The sequence below is a fragment of the Hydra vulgaris genome, chromosome 12, assembly GCF_038396675.1.
Source record: "Hydra vulgaris chromosome 12, alternate assembly HydraT2T_AEP".
In the NCBI taxonomy this organism is placed as follows: domain Eukaryota; kingdom Metazoa; phylum Cnidaria; class Hydrozoa; order Anthoathecata; family Hydridae; genus Hydra; species Hydra vulgaris.
The window spans coordinates 69169416-69190848 of NC_088931.1; the positions used below are offsets into that span (position 1 = coordinate 69169416).

Genomic DNA, 21433 nt, shown 5'->3' on the forward strand with positions numbered 1-21433 from the left:
TATAGATTAAGGCTAATCTAAGAGTTTGTAAGTTAGTTATTTTATCAATCAAAAAGATGACTTAGATACTCAAAGTTGAATAAAAAACGTTAGATCAACGTTGAAAAAAAAAATCAACGTTAGATTAACGTTGATTCAACCAACTTATATGCGAGTTTAAAAACCCTTAATATACAGCTTTTTGCGCCGTGACTCTTGTAATCCGAAAAAAAAATTATTTTTGTACAATATTGTGTTGTTGTGAGTAAGAAAGGAAACAATAATTCTTCATAAACCTATAATAGCTGTCATAGTACAGTGTCTTATGTTATTGTACTTCACATCTTGTTCTCAATTGTTACAGCTTTCACTTATTATTATTATTATTATTATTATTATTATTATTATCATTATTATTAGTTAATTTTATATTATAATACTAACTGTTGTTATAGTATTACAAATAATCTGCCCTGTACCATTTTTTTAACGCAGGTAACTAATATATAGAAATTGAAAAGCAATTATTCAAAGCAAATGAAACCAAAAAAATAATTTATATATTTTTAGAACAAAAACTTATACAAAATTAAAGTTATTTTCAAAGCGATCTTGACAAAATCATGATATCGTTATCTTCATCATTAATATCAAATTCATACGAATTTTTATAGCCTTCTGTCATCAGACTCATTTTGATTTGATTCACGTTTTCCTTGATCCAATAAGTAGGGTGCAAACTTCAAACAATCTAAATTATATCTCTGTGCATTGTGTCTTTTTATTTACAGATCCGTGCCTAATTTACTTCATTATTGACCAAGATATCATCCGTTTTGGATAAAGATACATTATACATCAACATCATACATCAACGCATATACACACACATAACACAAACCTTGGAGGAAGATATACATCACTTAAGTCAAACATTCGTTTAATCAAACCGTTTTCATTGGTCCCCTGGAAGGTCAAGATATCTGTAGTTAATTGTATTTATATATAAATTTATGTATTTATATGTATATATATATATACATATACATATATTTATATTATATATATATATATATATTTAAATGTATATATATATATATATACATAAATATTTATAGTAGAAAATAAAACTACGTGATTTTTACGACTTTAAGTTTCATGCTGTTGCAATCATCAGGTGAAATACAAACATAGTTTGTTCGTTAAAAAATTAAATACAATTGAAACTATACAGAAAAAAACATATACGGAAAAAACTACTGTTACAACTGCCTGCTACTAATCTTCAGGTTTGTGGTTGTTTAATAGAAATTTATTTTCATGACGACATTTGGAAATTATCTGTTTTTTTTAGTAAGTAGCTCTTCAGCATTTAATTCATCCAATAGTTTTTTTCGTATAGTTTCAATTGTATATGATTTTTCAACGAACAAACTATATTTGTATTTTACCTGATGATTGCAGCAGCATGAAACTTAAAGTTGTGAATATCACTTAGTTTTATTTTCTACTATATTATAGCTCTGACTTAGTTCGTCAAGCTCTTAATATATGTACAAAACAGCATCACTACATATATACAAATATACATATATATATATATATATATATATATATATATATATATATATATATATATATATATATATATATATATATATATATATACGTATATATAAATACAGGTAGACAAAAATAACTTGACCTCTTACAGTTAAAGATAACAAAAGTCTGGTGTTTAAGATACCAGGATGTATGTATATATATGTATGTATATATATATATATATATATATATATATATATATATATATATATATATATATATATATATATATATATACATATACTGGTGGGAGCAGCGCAATGAACTATAATATAGGACAAAGTGACCAATTAGTGGCCACAAATTTCTTAAAGATAGTCGTGAAGAATGCCTTAATGTAACAGTGAATTTTTTTTTACTGTTTTATTAATGACTAGCGTCTACACCTTATAAGAACTTTTTATAGTTTTAAAACATGCATTCTGAGAAAAATCTATATAAATAGAGATTTTAATTGTGCACCAATTAATGGCCGGGTAGACCAAATAGTAGCCAGTAAATTAGGAAACAGTACCTATTATGAGCTACTTATATTACCTTAAATCGACATATCTAAAAATGCTTATATATTGAAAAGTATTATTATTATAAAACCAGACAGACAATTAAAGCCTTATAATGAACTTTGATCTATTCCATAGTACTACAAACCAAGATTAATTTTTTAAAAGTAAAATATTCTATACTTTGCTTAAAAATATTATTTTGGTTGATAATAAACAGAAAAAACTTAAACAGTACGTATTTGTTATTCAAATTAAGACAAATTAAGCATAGAATAAATTTTAAATAAAAAATAGCTTTAGCACATAACTGTTATAAGATTTCAACTTGCATATAATAATGTAATTTTCAATGTATGGACTTTACAATAATATATTGAGAAATTTTGATAATGAAGTATTGATAATCTATTTGAATGAGCTCACTAATGTTATTATTGATAAATAGAGTTGTATTCTCTGGTACATCAGTACAGATTTTTTGATTATATGAAGAGATATTGACTTTCAATATCTTTGGAAATGAACTGACTTTTCTCATTTTAACTGAGTTAGCTTTTTTAGATAACTTTTGAATCTCTTTCTCTTGTTTTTGTTGTGCTTTATTTTCTTTTTCTTTATTGCTTTTTCAATTTCTTTCTCTTCAGCTGTTGCGAATTTCTCTCTTTTTTTTTAAATCATCGTTCAATTTAGATTGTATTGCTTCTTGAGAAGTTAATACAAAAAAATAACAATAATTAAAACATTTTAAAACCTTTTTTCGATTTTCTTTTGTCTTGGTAGCATATATCTTTGGATTAGGCAAAATATTATCGTCACCATCATTAGTTAAATGCTTTGCACACGAAATAATTGGTGTTAGACTAGGTTGAACAATGGTTTCAATTGGCATCTGATTACAATGATCAGTGGTTTCACCGGAAAAAAAACTAAACTGTCCAGTCGTTTCATTTGGAACAGGAATTGGCTGAACATTGGTTTCATTTAAAACTGGAATAGGAACAATGGATTCATTTGGCATTGGAACAGAGTCATCTGTTTCTAAAATAGCATTTGTACATGAAATCTGTTTTAGTTTGAATTCTTTATATAATTTATATAAAGGATCTGGGATGTCGTAGCCATTTTGAACACAGAAGTGGAAAGTTGTTAACTGCTCATGAGTTAAATGAGTATCCCATATCAAAGAAGCAGTATTATTGTCAAGGTTTACCAAATTACTATCTATTTTACATTCAGACATGCTTTCAGGTTTATTTGTGCCTAATTCTACTTCAAAATCGACTTCCTCTTCTGTTGCATTTTCAAATCTTGTTATTCTATTGTCAGTTTTGATTTGCTGTAGACTTAATTCAAGCTTTTCTGGCTTGACACCGAGAACTAATTCTCCCTTAAGATATTTATCAAGGGTTGACCGTGGAATGTTAAATTGTACTGCTGCTTCTCGTTGTGACATTAAGTTATTTTGAACAGCTGCAATTGCATTTTTCATGTTGTTTTTCCCATAATTACTCAAATTAACAAAAAGATAAAGTATAATAACTACAATAGTTGACCTTACATATATACAGTGGCGGCTCGTCAATAGGGGCCATACCATATATGTAAATATGCAACTATTAGCCTAAACTATTTGCAGACAGGTTTTATAAAAATGAATATTTCTAAGTTAGTTCTAATTTTAAATTATTTTATTTTATAAGTAGTTTGTTTACTTGCAATTTATCTAAAGTATCTATTTAAAGAATTTATTCTGCTTTCAGGTGGGACGAAAAAGCGCACCGCAAGGCCTCTTTGAATTGGCCGAGAAGAAAAGAAGTTCAATAACATCGCTAAGCTGTAAAATTTTATCCCCCAATTTTAATTCTCGATTTAAAGAGTGAAGAATTGCTGCTGCTGCAAAAAGTCAGAAGTTTTGTTGACTTTACAAGGTACAGTAATATTAGAAAACTTTATAACATTAAATGTAAACATTTATTTGTAAAAATAATGTTGTAAACATCATACATTTGTTAATATTGCAATTTTACTGTGAATATTAAGTGCTAATATTAAAATATTAACAGTTTTAATATTACAATATTAACAGTGTTGATATTACAATATTAACAGTGTTAATATTACAATATTAACAGTGTTGGTATTACAATATTAACAGTGTTAATATTACAATATTGACAGTGTTAATATTACAGTATTAACAGTGTTAATATTACAGTATTAACAGTGTTAATATTGGTTTCTTTACCACGGCTGTTACGCTCAATATAAAAGCGAGCTTGACGTCACAAGAATTTTTGTGTTTTAAAAAAAGAAAAGTATTTCAGCGTAAAAAGTATAAAAATTCACTAACTTTAAAATAATAGTATTTTTTTTCTATAAATTCTTTCATCTTCAAATTAAAAAAATATAAAAGAACTATCCTTCCTTGTTAAATAAATATTTCCATTAAACGGACTAAAATTAGATATTGTTAAAATATTGCTAAAGATTTGGGATCACTTTTCTGTTTTTTACGATTTTTACGGAAAACCTGTCTTGGGCCAACTAAGATATTCTGACATAGCTACATGTTTGTTAGTTGAAATTTGGAACACTTATCAATAAATGTCTATTCTATCTGATTTTTGATGCATATTGCTCATTTTTGTAAGAAAAGTTAGTTTTTAATGCATTTCTATTTTTAATTTTATCACTTTACAATGTAAATCAAATTTTTTTTGTATTATGCACCAAATTATTGAAAACTCAGTTCTTTAAAAAAATGAAAATCAAAAAACTATATTATGTACCTCTAGCTATTTTAAAAAATATGGTAATCAAACCTGGCTGGTTTAGCAACAAATTTTTATTGTTTTATGCGTAAATTTTTGTTTACATTTTTAAACAATCACGTGACCTTAATACCTTACGACCAAAACAAGAATATCATGAAATTTATGAAAACAACTTTATTTCACGAGACATATTTTGAACTATAAAATAAACAAAGTTAGGCGGTCTTTTTCTCTTGAAGGTAATCAACTAACATCAGATAAGTTTAATCCTATTATATCTTGTTCATCTATTTGTCAATAAATATTTTATTTGCATTGTATTATATTTTTATTACGAGATTTATTTAGCATTATGTATTCTGCTGAAAGGAAATTACTAAAACTATACATCGAATGGGAAGATTGTTGGGAAGAAGAGTGTAACTTTGTATTAGTTAGGCGATTAGTTAGCATTGATAAAATGACTAACCACGTAATTTTAGTTTTAATTTCAGTTTTTGATTTAAAAGCATTATTTATTTTTATGAGCTTTATTATGTCAATTGATTTTGATTTGCCCAGTTTTAAGGATTTCAATAATACCGTAAAAAACCCATATTCCGGATGGTTTAGGACTTAAATTGTCATAACTAGCTCAATATAAAGAATTTTGAAATAATTTTTTTAAATAAATAAACTTCATAACAAGACAAATCAAACGATATAAAAAATATTATTTTTGCAATATAAATCTATGTTTTATTTTATTTTTAAAAAATATTGTTTTTATCCGGAATTAGGTGTTTATGCCCCTAATTCCGGATGCGTTTAAAATACAGAAAAACACATACACAAATAATACTAACATTAAAAGAATTATTTTAATCCATTAAAAAAATGAAATCATTTAATAAAAAAAGAATATATATTATTTTATACACATTCGTTACAAATAAATTCCATGGTTGGACGATAATCAAAGACAAATTCAATGCATGACTAATTTGAACACTGCTTACATGCAAGCCATTGGTTATCTAAGTTATTTGTCCAATTAATTTCACAAGAATAACATAGAAGATCATCAGATACTAAAATGTTATTTAAAGCTTGAGGAAAATGAGGGTCTTCTAATTGATTCTTTGTCTTTATACCTTTTTTACCTGGTATTTTAGACGACTGACTTTGTCTCAACTTTTTTTTTCTTCTCTTTTCTGTGCATTTTTCGCTTTTTGAGTAGCAGTGGAAATCTTTTTTTGTTCTCTAGTAAATTTCTTCGCAGCTTGTTCATCTAATTTTTGTATACTGTTGAAGAATCAAATAAATTTTCAATATTGTTGTTTTCGACAGCTTGAAACACAGCACCAATGGAAGTTTTTTAAGAAGAAATTTGCGAACGATCGAGTGGAAATATACCAGTATTTTTGAAACCACTCCGTGCATTTTCAGGTTTAAACCCACCATTTTGGATGAGATCCTTAAACATGGTTGAAAAATGTCGATTATTCAGGCTTTGAAAGTGATTTTTAGTCAAATAACTTTTGACAATTCTCTTCCATGCGCCTTTTACTGTTTTAAAAATGCCAACATCTAGTGGCTGAAAAAAATGGCTGGTATGAGCCGGCAAACGCCAAAGTAAAATAGAGTTTTCTAAAGCTTTTTTTTTCAACTCTAAGCTCATATGTGAAGCATGGCCATCAAGTATTAGAACTTTAAATCCTGAAAGTTTGTTTGCGTGAGGCAAAAAAACTGTTTTAAACCATAACAAAAAATGTTCGAATTCCATCCAGCCTGAACTACTACTGTTATAATAAACATTCTGGGCACCGCCTTTGCACCAGTCTTTCATAACATGTTTGCCTTTATAAATTATTTAATGAGGTAAATAGTTACCGAATGTGTCACAACAAGTCAAGATAGTCGTCATTTGCTTTTCATTCGATGGTGCTAGCTTTTTAGGGTTTTTTGTTCCTTTTCTACAAATAATTTTGACTTTGCCTTGATCAAATTGCAAACCAGACTCATCACAGTTAAATATTTGAAATAACTTATCGCCTAAATTATGTTCATTATATGCTACTGCTAATTGCTCAAACCAATTGTCAATTATAGCTGGTTGTGTGGCCACAGCTCTAATAGTTTGCATACCGCTTACTTTTCTTGGGCAAATTTCTTTACGATATTTATTCATGAAACCGTAGTACCATTTTCTAATCGGTTTGCCGTCTTTGAATAGACTACGTTGGTTTGATTCTTTTAAATAGTTTTCAACAACAATAAACATGTCTTTTCTATTCAAGCCGAAGCCTATATCACTCATAAATTTTAATAAATCAACAATAATAGCTTCAGTGATGTTTCTCATCTTTCTTGGCGCTCCTCGATTATCAGATGATCCTTTGTTCTGTCAAAAAGTGTAGATTTTGCTACATTATAACACTTAGCAGCTTGTACGTATGACTTTTTTTTTTCAGTAATAGCTTGAATAGCTAGCTGGATTCGACTCTCTTGCTCTTCTTTTTGTTTAAAATTATCCATATTCTTTAATACAGTAATACAATTAACACAAATGCGTTATTTTTATGGATGCTAAAAAAAATAGCTGTTTCTGGATTAGTGTCAATTATTTTTTCCCTGGTGGCTATTTTATTTTTTATTACTTTCATGAACATAATATATTATATTATGTGCATGAAAGTGATAAAAAATAAAATAGTCAATTGTAATTAACTGTATCCCGGACTCAAAAGTGTATTTGTTTATTGCTGCTGGCTAATTTGTTTATTATTTTTTTTAGGTACATAAAATATTAATTACCTCTATCCGGAATTAGGTGTCTTTTTTTTTTAGGTGGTAGCAAATTTGTTTTTCATTTTTTTCAATTATTTCAAAAGGTAATTCAATTTTTTTTTGGCTAAAATAATCAGCATAAAATTCTGCACAAAATAGGTTTTTTACTTTTTTCTATTTTTTTGTTGCAAGTCAAAGTTATTATTTTCCTTTTTTTTGTTTTTTTAGTTATGAGAGATTTCAAATTGAAATCTTTCATGATTGCATTAGTTTATATAATTTTTTTTTTATATTTTTCGATTAGTCTGGTAAAGACGTTTATTATTTAAAAAAAATTATTTATAAATTCATTATATTAAGGGAGTTATGAAACTTTTTAATAAAACCATATGGAATTAGGTTACATCCGGAATTAGGGATTTTTACTGTATGTGCCAAAATTTAAAACGCCTAAAAAAACATTTTATAAAAAATTTTAACGCTTCAAAAAACGAAGCATTTTCTAAAATGCAACTGTCACAAGCTCCACAAACAAAAAAAAGAAAATCTGCAGATGCAGATTGTTTTTCAATTTTAAATAGGAATAAGGAACTAAATAGTCTAGTTGAATTATAAAGAAGAAACTAATGTGGATCAAATAAATAAATTAAAAATGCAGGTAACTAAGTAACATGGGGACTCATGAGAAGTCTCTTAATAAGACCCTTGAAGATATGAAGGTGGAGCGACAAGCTTTCCATGGTAATGCGTTTGTAGGTAATCATTGTAAAATAGTCTTAAGAAACCACTATAAACTTTGAGTTTATAGTGGTTACTATAAAAATTAGACAGTTGCATTCAGTAAGAAATCTGGACCAGAAGCTGCGTCTTCTTTTAAAAGGCTTTGAATTGTTCAGCAAAGCTGATAGGAAGCTTCAAGCCTCTAAGGTGAGAAAGTGTGTTGTTTGTTTGGAGCATGGCGAAAATTCTTTTTATAGAAAAGGTGTCTGTCTTGTTTGTGGTCATCAAATTTAGTTTAAATATTTTAAAATGATTAAAAAATAAATAAATAAAAAAAAAAAAAATCCTTGATTTATAAATTAAAGAATTTTATTCAGTTAAAGTATGTCTGTAATGTTTGTTTAAATTATTTTGTATTATATGTAATATTGCTTTTATATATTGTAGGGCAGTTCTATTCTTATCTTCAGAAGTTCATTCTACCTCTGCAAAACCTCCGCTCAGGTTAAAGAATAAAATATAAGTCTAGCATCAAATGGGTGTAAAAATATAGCATATTATTTTAAGAACCTATGCAAAGCAACTGGTATGTTTGTTGTGTTTGTTCTGGTATGTTTGTGCAGTTTGTTTAAAACATTTATTGTCAGTTATTATATGTAACATGTATTTTATATATTAGTCCATTCAATTATTATCATTAGAAGTTAATTCTACCTCTGTGGTACCACTGCACTACCTACCTCCACTCTTGTTAACGAATGGAATGTAATTCTCATATAAATTGGTGTAAAAATATAATTTAAGAATTAGTACAAGTTATTGTCACAAGTTATTGAGTCAAGCAACCATTCTTCTGGTTTAAAATGAAGTAAGAGTCTAGTATCAACTGGGTGTAAAAGAAATACTACTTAAAGAACTTATCAATGAACCAACTGATTATAGAATAGTTTTTTATGAGAATAAAAACAATTTCAAATTTTATTTGTATATTTTAACACGCAAAAAAAAAATAAAGTTGGCAAGTCTTAATTTATTAACAATCTCACAACATATTATTAGAACTGTGTGTACATAATAAAAAGTTTTTTAAAAGCTGAAGCTTTTAATTTTTAGGCTAAATATTCCTTAATTTAAATCTGGTTTTATTTAATAGAATCAGTTTTCAAAAACTAGTCATTTAACAGTTTATCCCCCTTTAACGACATTTTCGTATTTTGCGAAAATTCAATTTTCTTTACTGGTTTAAAATAAATCTGTTTTAGTTAACTTTAAACGTTTAAGTAAGACTTTTTTGTTTTTAAAATAGTCCAACAATGTGTACATTTAATAATAAATATCGAAAATATATTCTTTCTGATTTTTTTTTGATAAAAAGTAACATCAAATTATTAAAATTTAGCAAAGTTGGTCGTTTGACGCGTTTATTCTAAAATTAAAGAAATTTTTAAACATATTTGTGAAATGTCATCAGATAAAACATCTTATTGGTGGTTTATTCTTTTTACAGAACAAAATTATCTCTAATATTATAAAAGTTATAAAGGTTTTAGTAACACCCCTTACGTGAATATTTTCTAAAAATAACAACAAGCCGCAAAGCTCGCCTGAAACAGCCGTGTTACCTGGGTATGAAGATATAAAATTTTCCATGTAGTTATTAGGAGTATAGGAATAGGAACATGGCAAAAACATGATATTTAAAATAATGTAACAGAAATTACTGGTATAAATGTTGGTTTGACATAAAAATTTAAAGAGATGCAGTTAGGTAAAAAAATGTTAATTTTTATTAATTTTCAGAAACTAGATTTTTTAGGACAAGTCATTTTATTCTATAATTATAACAGGAACAATAACGGTAAAAAGAATAAAATTATAAGTTTAAAAATTCTAGGGAAATTGAACAGTTTAGAAAATCAATTTTAAAATATCATAAAAAAGTTTTGCATTTCTTTTATAATCAACAATCTCAGAGGCGTAGAAAGAATTTTTTGGTGTTCGAGATAGGTAACTTCCAGACATGGAGCAAACTCCAAACATTTATATGTTTATACTTATGTCAAATAATAAGGGTTTGCAAAAAATTGCGATGACTGGAGGCTGGGAACAAAAAAGCCCCGAAATTTTCGCCCCTCCTGCCCCAAACGTGAGAGCAATGATTTGATGAAGTATTTTTCCATGCTTTATATAAGGTTACTTTCTATATATATATATATATATATATATTTATATATATATATATATATATATATATATATATATATATATATATATATATATATATATATATATATATATATATATATATATGTTTGTGTGCCACAAAATTTGAAATCAATTTTTGAAAGCTTTTTTCTTAACCAATTTTGCTCAAATTTTGCACATTTAATCATTTTCGATGACAATACAAGGAAATGGAAAAATTTGACCAAAAAAAGTTAATTAAGTTAACAAAAATTTAATTTGTATTTTCCCATACATGTAGTTGATACGAATTGCGTATTACGTCACAAAAATCATTGATTTGCAAATTATTTGCAGTTTCGAAGACATTAAAGCGCAGCGATTCAAAACCTATTGTTTTAAGTTATTAAGTAATAAGTCTTAAGTTATTAAGTTAAAAACCTATTGTTTTAAGTTATTAAGTTAAAAAACAAAAATTTAGTAAAAACTTAGTAAAAATTTAGTAAAAATTTAGTAATTTTTAAATTAAAAAAAAAAAAAAAAACAGTAATTTTTCCTTCTACAAAAGATAACAAAAAAAGAATTTCTAGGCCCAATAGAATTCTGCTTGCATAAAGCATGGATTTGAAAAAAGAATTTTTTTTTGATTTACTAGTTTGTACTATTCTTAGCTAGACTTATATTCGTCGATAAATTTTAGATTTCATTTTAAAATATTTTAGCGTTCAAAAATTATGACCATATAAAGTTTAAACCCCCCTCAATTTGAGGGGGTTGCAAATTTTATATGGTAATAATTTTTAAACGCTAATAGATAATACTATGAAACTTAATATTTATTGATGAATATAAGTCTAGTTAAGAATAGTACAAAAAATACATCATCAACTTGTTGCTCTCACGTTCGGAGCAGGGGGGCGAAAATTTTGGGGCTTTTTTGTTCCCAGCCTCCAATCATCGCAATTTTTTGCAAATCCTCATTATTTGACATAAGTATAAACATATAAAGGTTTGGAGTTTGCTCCATGTCTGAAAGTTACTTATCTCGAACACCAAAAAATTCTTTCTACGCCTCTGAACAATCTTGTATATTTTATAACTTTTGTTAGTAAACACATTTTTCAGGCATATATCGTTTTATTTTTTTTTAAATTTATAACGCTTGTTTTTTTTTAACAGGGAAAAAATAGTGGCTCAGCCATATTAATGAGAATCTTGATTTGTGTATTAATCAAACAAATGTATCGCAAGTGTATGGCAATGTTTAGCAAGTTTATATATTGTGACATGAGAAAGCTTAGTCATTTCTACAAATATAATAAGAGCTACAAGCTGTTTGTACTTTTGAAATTCTTGTTCAATTCTCAATGAGGGATTGCTGAAGTTTGTTTTTTCCAAATAGCTTATTTATTATATTCTGCAGCATAATGAATCAGCCATTGAAAATTGTTTACATTGTTTGGTGGCAGTTGAGTTACTCTACCTTTCAAGTTGCCAATTAGATCGGCGCTGAAGCAGAGCCAATTTCAACCATGATGATAGCATCAATCACAAGTTTTAAAGAATTTTTTATCAGCAAAAAAATGCAACTGGGTTTTCAAGATATATTTTAAAATTAGTCAATATTATTATTAGTTTGATACAACAAAGGTACAAACAACTAAAACAACAGAAGATATTAAGAAAAAAAGTTTTTCAATCACAAAAACTTTACCACTGGTGGTACTGTTACATTTCTTAATACAGCTTCAATAATTGATACTTCCAAAAAGGCACTAATTAAAAAAATATACAAAATTTAGATTATTTAAAAATGTTTGACCATTTATAATCAGAATATTTTATTTAAATAAATAAAATATTTTATTGAAATGTTTTTTGTTTTTTTTGGGGTTAAAGCTGAAACCAAATAACTCAAACTTTATAAATATTTAAATACTGTTATGTATGCTTACAAACAGATGTTAAGCTTTTATCTTTAATTACATGAAATCGTTAAAGCATCTTTGACAATGTAAATATTCTTGTGAAGTTTACTATTATTTATGACTGACATTGTAAATGTTGTATTTAAGAATTATGGATTTAATTAAGTAAAATATGCGTTGTATTATGAAAAGAAATATTTAAAAAACATGTTTAAAAATTTTTTGATGTTGTAAAAGTATCTCTTTTGTTTTTGTTGACCTTTTCACCTATCAGAGAGTTCAATGTACTTGTAATGTTACATTCTTTATTATTTTATCGATTGGTAATTAAGAAGCCCTTCTTAACTAAACTACTGATAAAGTTTGCTTTTAAATCATGCTAAAGTCATAGTTACAATATAGTTTAAAGTTATCTTATTTATCAATAATTTAGGTTTATTAATAAGATAAATTAACTCGAACAAAATTGACAGTTTGTTGGCTAAACGTTTCTCGTCGATAGGATCCGAAAACCAATTTTGGATCCAAAAAACCTTAATTTTAATATACAACATTCCTTGGAATCAAATATAAAATATTAAAATTACTAACCAATACTAAGTCAAGTTAAGTAGATGTCAGAATTAACCGTTTTGTTGAAAACGCTGTTTTTAGTGATATCGGAAAAATTAATGTCCTATCCCAGTTATGCATGAAAACAACCTGGTTGAAACAATTTCTGAAGTATCAAAGCTGATAGAGATTGCTTTGGTCACGCTTGTGTCTACAGCTGAAGCTGAACGGTGTTTTACTACTTTAAAAAAAGTTATGATAATTTTGAACTATTAGGGCAGATTTCCGTCTGTTTTTGCTTGTTTTTACGTAGGCTTAAAAGATTCAATGTCATTAAATGCTTTATTTTGAAAGTATGCTAGCGCTTAACTCTCTCAACTAATCAAAAAACGCTTGCGTCCTAACAAATACCAAAGCATATGTTGACAGCGAGTCGTTGCGATATTGTTCGGTTAATATTTCCTGGCCCCACCAAAGTGTAGTCACCGGTTGCCATATATATATATATATATATATATATATATATATATATATATATATATATATATATATATATATATATATATATATATATATATATATATATATATATATATATATATATATATATATATATATATATATATATATATGCTTTCTTCATAAGCAGACGTGTTTTTTCAGTGTAAAATAAAAAAAAATAAAAAAAGTATTTTTTTTCTTTTTTTTATATTATATTTTTTTTATATATTGATTAATAATGGCTATTACAATGGATCAAGTAAAAAAAACGATACAAAAAATGTTTAAAGAATTTAAGAACGAAATAGACGAAATGATGAAGCAACATGAAAAAAACGTGTTAAACATATTAAGCGCAAACACGAAAATCATATACGATAGATTAGATAAAGTAGATTTGAAGGTTAATCAGCATGCTAAACAAATAAAGATAATGGAAAAAGACGTAGAAGAAATCAAAAGAAGCTTAAATTTTCACGAACACCTTTTTAAAGAAAAAATTAAGACAGCTATTACTTCTCAGGAAAAAAAAAAAAACATCTCACATTGAAAAGCAAAATCATAATTCCGACTATCATAAAATAAAAAGTAAACTAAGAGAGATGGAGGATAGATCTCGCAGAAACAATTTAAGGGTAGACGGGATAAAAGAAAACGAAGGTGAAACGTGGATTGAAAGCGAATTAAAAGTCAGTAAAGTTTTTGAAGAGCATTTGGGGTTAACAAATATTAGGATTGAAAGAGCTCATAGAACTGGTCAGAGAGATTTAAACAAACCCAGAACAATTGTATTAAAACTGTTAGATTATAAAGATAAAGTTGAAATTTTAAAAAAAACATCTCAATTAAAAGGTAAAAATATTTATATTAACGAAGATTTTTGTGCCGAACCTGTCACAATTAGGAAAGCGCTACGGGAACAAATGAAAGTTGAACGAGCAGCCGGAAAATATGCATTCATCTCTTACGATAAGTTGATCATTCGGGATTGGGCTGTGAACAAAAAGTAAAATTTATAAAAAAGTAACATTTATATTTACTTATTTATTTATATTTTGTTTTACTTTCTATATGTTACTTTGCTTTATTAATTATTTTAAATTTTACTTATAAAAATGGAGGTCAATCTTTCATTTAATTTTAGTGATGAGAATGCTAGTGATAATAACTATTTTAATGGAAAAAATTTAGAAAGCGAGTATTATTCAATTTTTGAATCTACTAAATATCTCTGTCAGAACAAAAAAACTTTTCTATATTACATGTAAACATTCGAAGTATTAACAAAAACTTTGAAAATCTTAGACTCTTATTGCATCAACTACACCACGAATTTCAAATAATTTGTATTACGGAAACTTGGCTTAAAACCAATTAAGTAATTACGTATCAGTTCACCAACCGCGTTTTAACTACGCTGGTGGTGGTGTTAGTATTTTTGTTCACAAATCAATAAACTTTATTTTACGTAATGATCTTAATGTTAATGAAACAGATTGTGAGTCGCTGTGCATAGAAATCATAAACAAAACCACCAAAAACATTGTAATCAATTCTATTTATAGACAACCATCTGGTAGTTTAAAAAAATTTAAAACTTATTTAAGCAGTTTTTTAACCAAAATTAGCTTAACACGGAAACATTTTTACTTGGCTGGTGATTTTAACTTAAACTTGCTTAATTATGCTTCAAATAAAAATGTTCAATATTTTTTAGATACTTTAACCCAATATAATCTATTACCAACAATAAATAAGTCAACGAGAATAACTAAGACTACATCTTCATTACTTGATAATATAGTTACTAACAATTTTCAAAATTGTCGTTTAGGTTCGGGCATAATCAAAACTGATTTAACAGATCACTATCCAATATTCTTAATTACGGATAACATTACCCAAACTAATCCCCCCTCGAACTCTACAATTTTAATGCGACAGATCAATGAAAACTCCTTATTGTATTTTCGAACTCTTTTATCAGAAAATCTCGATTTGAATCTTATTTTACAATCCCATAAAGTCAATAATGCATATGAACTATTTTTAACACAATTCTGTAAACAGTATGACATAGCATTTCCTGTTAAAAAAATAGTTATAAAATGCAAGTCTCTTCTAAATCCCTGGATGACCAAGGGTCTAATAAAATCGTCTATAAAAAAAAAAAAAACTATATGTTAAATATTTAAGGCATAAAACATATAAAAATGAAATTAACTACAAAAAATATAAAAACTTATTTGAAAAAACAAAAAAACATTCTAAATTAATTTATTATGCAAAGTTGCTAGAAGAAACCAACGGCGACACTAAAAAAACGTGGAATATAATTAAACAAGTAATTGGTAAAAATAAATGTGTAACAATTAATCTCCCCCAAAACCTTTTAATTGACGGGGAAATGACTTACGATAAAAAAAAAATAGCTGAAAAACTTAACTCATTTTTTATTGAAGTAGGGCCAAACTTGGCGAGTAAAATTCCACCAAGTACCATAGAGTTTGAATCTTATATCAAACCGTGTAATACTATTATGGAAGAATCTAATTTAAATCTAAGCGAGTTAAGAAATGCTTTTAATAGTCTTAAAAGTAATAAAAGTGCCGGCATTGACAAAATTAGTGTAAATGTTGTTAAATCAGTTTACGATATCATTGAACCGTCATTATTTCATATTTTTAACCTTTCATTAAAACTAGGTGTTGTGCCAAAAAAACTTAAAGTTGCCGTAATCACTCCAATTTTTAAATCTGGTGACGAAACTAATATTTCCAACTACAGACCAATTTCCGTCTTACCTTGCTTCTCAAAATTATTGGAAAGAATTATGTATAACAGACTTTATAACTATTTGATGTCAAACAGTTTGCTGTACAGTAAACAATTTGGGTTTAAAAAAGATAATTCAACTAACCAAGCGGTAATTGAACTGTTTAATCATGTAACAAATGCATTCAATAATGACTATTTTACCTTAGGAGTTTTTATTGATCTGTCAAAAGCCTTTGACACTGTTAACCATAAGATACTTATAAAAAAACTGGAACTCTATGGAGTAAGAAATAAAAACTTACTTTGGTTTGAAGATTATCTAGCAAACAGGTCACAATGTATTATTTATAAAAAAACTGAAAAAGAAAAACACATAACTTGTGGTGTGCCCCAAGGTTCAATCTTAGGACCATTATTATTTTTATTGTATATAAATGATTTGTACTTAGCATCAAATATTTTAAATGTTATATTGTTTGCAGACGACTGCAATCTTTTTTATTCCGACAAAAACATAAAAGTTCTCTTTAATATATTTAATGAAGAACTATTAAAAATAAACGAGTGGTTTACAAGTAATAGGCTTTCGTTAAATGTAGAAAAAACTAAATTTATCTTATTCTCCAAACCTAGTAAAGGTGATGATGTTCCTCTAAAATTACCTAATCTTATAATCAATAAAACATTTATTAAAAGGGAACCAATCGTTAATTTTTTAGGAGTTATACTAGATGAAAATTTGTCATGGAAACCACATATAAAATACATAGAAAATAAAATCTCAATAAATATTTCCATATTATATAAAACTAAACCATATCTTAACACTGCTTCCTTAAAAAAATATACTTTTCATTTATTCATAGTTTTATCTCGTACTGTAATATTGTATGGGGTAGTACTAATTATAGTAAATTAAAAAAACTTTATAGTAAGCAAAAACACGCATGCAGGATTGTATTTGGTGCACACAGAACTTTTCATTGCGAACCTCTTTTAAGGAAGCTTGGTGCCCTAAGTATCTATAAACTTAATATACACCAGGTTCTACAATTCATGTTTAAAATAAAACGTGGGCTTTCTCCTATTGTGTTTCAGTCTTACTTTAGTGAAATCTCGCACAAGTATCCTACTAAATTTTCAATTAACAACTTCATTGTACCAAAAACTAATTTAAAACTAGGTTCTTACCAAATTCAATATCGTGGACCGTTTCGTGTAAAATGCTTATTATGTACTTTGCTACTTTTCTTTTTTTATATATAAGCTGAAGATTTTTTTTTCAATGTAAATGGGGCTCGATGATAAGACAGTTTATGTCTTCTGCTTGCTCCAGCTCTCTTATTTATTAACACGATTTATTTTATTGTAAATTTTAATATACGGCAAATATGTATTAAATATATATATATATATATATATATATATATATATATATATATATATATATATATATATATATATATATATATATATATATATATATATATATATATATATATACAATGTCTCAAAAAATTATCCGACCAAAAAAGTTTTTCCCAATAAAAAATGTTTACGCTCTAAATTATACTAAAAACAATGAACAGCGATACTTATTTTGTCTGTCATTTTAATTCTATTGGGAATAGTATGTTATTAAGCGTTCATTATATTTGATTCATGCTTCAGTTGGTTTATTATTTGACCTAAAAGAAACTTAGTACTGAATAAGCTTGTAAAAAAATTATCCGACCAAGCCATATTTATGTAAGTTTAATTAATTTTATGTGAAATTTGTTGAAATATTTTAGCAAATTTTTATACAATTAATGAAATTGATAACAAAAAACTGCTTTTTTGTAGTAAAAAAAAAGTTTTGTATAAAAAAAAGGTTTAATGTTTTTTTAAGTAAAATGGTTGGAGGGAAACGTCACTGGACTGTTTCTAAGAGAAATTTAGCTGTCGATCTAGTCAATGTCGACCTATCGTCAGGTGCAGCAAGAGACTGGAATTCCTCATAATACAGTATCCGACATAATGAAGAAGTATAATTTGATCGGAACAACAGCCACAAAAGAAGGCCAGGGTCGCAAAAAAAAGACTTCTAAGAGTTTTGATAGAAACTTAATTATACAAGTCAAGAAAAATCGCTTCGTTTCTGCTCGAAAACTGGCTGAGCAAGCTGAAGAGAATTATGGAATCAAACTATCCCATCAGACAATCAGAAATCGTATCCGAGACCAGGGATTTCAAGGACGACTTGTGCGTAATAAACCATATTTGAGTTAGAAACACATGAAAAGAAGATTAGAGTTTGCTAAGAAGTTCAAAAACATGCCGTTAAGTTTCTGGAAAAAAATCCTGTGGAGCGACGAATCGAAATTCAACTTAAAGTCATCTGATGGAGCCCAAAAAGTTTGGAGAAAAGCCGGAGAAGCCTACAAATTAAGCTGCGTGAGAGGAACTGTCAAGTATGGTGGCGGTAACGTGATGGTATGGGGTTCAATGGCTTGGAAGGGTGTTGGAAAACTCCAATTTATTGATACTATAATGGATCAGGTGCAATACAGAAACATATTAAAGCAAAATTTGAAGTCATCTGCTCGAAAACTTCGGCTAGGATCTGATTTTACATTTCAGCAAGATAACGATCCCAAACATTGTGCCACTAAAACAAAGGAGTGGTTTGCTGAAAATAATGTTGAGGTCTTGGAATGGCCTGCACAATCACCGGACCTTAATCCCATTGAACATTTGTGGGAAATTGTAGACCGAAAAATTGGAGATCGGTCATTTTCCAAAAAAGACAACCTCAAAGTGGCAATTGAAGAAGCCTGGGAAATGCCTTTTTTGACAATAAAAAAACGACCTAAGTTCATTTATTTAAAGACTGAAAACTTTGTGATTCATATTTTACATTGAAATAAAGAAAATCTATTTAAAAACATGTTCTTTTATTTATATTAATCTTGAGTTTACCAAAAAAGTCTAAATTTACGAAAATACAGCACTTTTTTTAGGAAAAATATTTAAAAAAGTGTTTGGTCGGATAATTTTTTGAGACACTGTATATATATATATATATATATATATATATATATATATATATATATATATATATATATATATATATATATATATATATATATATATATATATATATATATATATATATATATATACATATATATATATATATACATATATATATATATATATATATATATATATATATATATATATATATGTGTGTGTGTGTGTATGGTATATGTATATGTGTGTATATATATATATATATATATATATATATATATATATATATATATATATATATATATATATATATGTATATATATATATATATATATATATATATATAATTTAATTAATAACTATCATTAATTATTTCCATTAATTTTTTAGCTAAAAGTTTGTGAATACTTCATGCCGTCTTCGTATTAAATCAGTTTTAATTGGCAACACGTCCAGTGAAAGCAGCCCAGCTGGTGACAATACTTCAATTCGATTCTTCACAGCATTAATAAATGGAATGGCATTCAATTTAATGTTTTATATAAAAGTTAAAATTTTTTTAATTTAAATGAAGACAAATTATTAACATTGTTTGTTTTGTACAAAAATTCAATTTTGAAGTACCTTCATTAATCACACCTTTTCTTTTAACTGTTTACTAGTAGTTTTAGATAAATATAAACAACTTCGTCCCTGAGACATTCGTTTAAAGTGTCTTTTAATGAATAATCATATATCTTGCAGCCACCTAAATCTGGCTATATACCCATAATGGCTTTTACAGGTTTTACAATACAGAGATATTGTATTATTGACCTATTAATGAAATGTAATAAAAGTTAATTATTTAAGCATACATTCATCAAATAAAATAACGGCAGTATTACATTTACAGAAGATTACGTAATGTTATTAATTTTTAGACCTATTTTTCAATGAGTGGGGATAATGTTTAAAATTGATTTTATTTAAGTAGGTTTACATAGAAATCTTCAGTTTACTAGTGCGCCACATAATTATATATATTTCTTTCACTATCTTCAACTACGCAGCTTTTTTACGTATATAATATCTCTAGAAAATTGCACATAAATTAAAATAAAAAGCCAACATGAAGGTAATTGAAGATAATTTTTTATTACATACCTTCACTATCTCAACTACAGAGCTTTTTCTTGTCTCCTCTTCCTTATTTGTCTCGTCTAGAAAATTGAACATAAATATAAAATGATAGGCTAACAAATATAAATGAAACTGTAATTATTTAGTACGTACCTTCACTGTTTTTAACTACGAAGCTTTTTATTGAATCTGCTTCCTCTACAAAACCATACATTAAATAAAACGTAAACACTTATAAATAAAAAAGTAGTTTTTTATTACATACCTACACTATCTTCAACTAGAAAGCTTTTTATTGTCTCCTCTACCTTAATTGCCTCTAAAAAATTGGATATAATTTAAAATAAAATTGTAAAAAATAAAAGTACCAAGGTAATTTTTTAATACAGTCCTTCACTATCTTGAACTACAAAGCTTTTAATTATCTGCTCTGCCTTATTTGCTCCTAGAAAATTGAACAAAAAATAAAATACAGAAAAAAAATGTTTTAGCAGACCAAAAATTGAAACGTAAAAAGAAAATCTGTTGTTACTATTAACCTTTTATGATTTCCACCAATGAATGTTTTTTTTTTGATTTCTATTTCATTTTTTGTTGTAATTGTTTCTAAAGTAGAGGGTACAAAAGTCTTTCAAATTAGAAAAAATTGGTTGTCTAGCAATAATATTCATAAAACTCCTTAGCTTTCTTTTTAGAAGTTAAAAAAAGTAGTTATTGGAAAACTAATATATAAGTTGTGGGCATACCTTTATCACAAATGCCTTCAAGAAATTTCTTAACATGGGCTCTTTTGTGGGTTCCTTTTATAATGACTTTATTACTACTCAGTTTGTAATTACCACATTTTGTAATATGGCTTACTTCATAAGGTCCTTTGAGCCGTGGCTTAAAAGCTGCTCCTTTGCTTTCCCAATTTTAATGCATTCTTCCTTAAACTTGATATTTTTTGAAACTCTTTTATCGTAATATTTTTTTTTGTTTCAATTGAGCTTTGGTAATG

At 26.9% G+C, this 21433-nt stretch overlaps 1 protein-coding gene and 1 long non-coding RNA gene across 2 annotated transcripts; both read left to right on the forward strand.

Moving 5' to 3' along the window:
* Window positions 1–1840: 1840 nt before the first annotated feature.
* Window positions 1841–9367, forward strand: LOC136088962 (uncharacterized). The gene is made up of 3 exons (XR_010642671.1): window positions 1841–4018; window positions 8801–8939; window positions 9055–9367. It is a non-coding gene; the product is annotated as an uncharacterized LOC136088962 (long non-coding RNA).
* A 4753-nt stretch (window positions 9368–14120) lies between these two features.
* LOC136088300 (uncharacterized) lies at window positions 14121–14528 on the forward strand. The gene has a single exon (XM_065811991.1). The coding sequence runs from the start codon at window positions 14121–14123 to the stop codon at window positions 14526–14528; it is 408 nt and encodes a 135-aa protein (XP_065668063.1).
* The last annotated feature ends 6905 nt before the right edge of the window (window positions 14529–21433 follow it).

Excerpts from the sequence above, each read along its gene's own strand:
- LOC136088300 (XM_065811991.1), top strand. The coding sequence starts at position 14,121 with ATGGAGGATAGATCTCGCAGAAACAATTTAAGGGTAGACGGGATAAAA.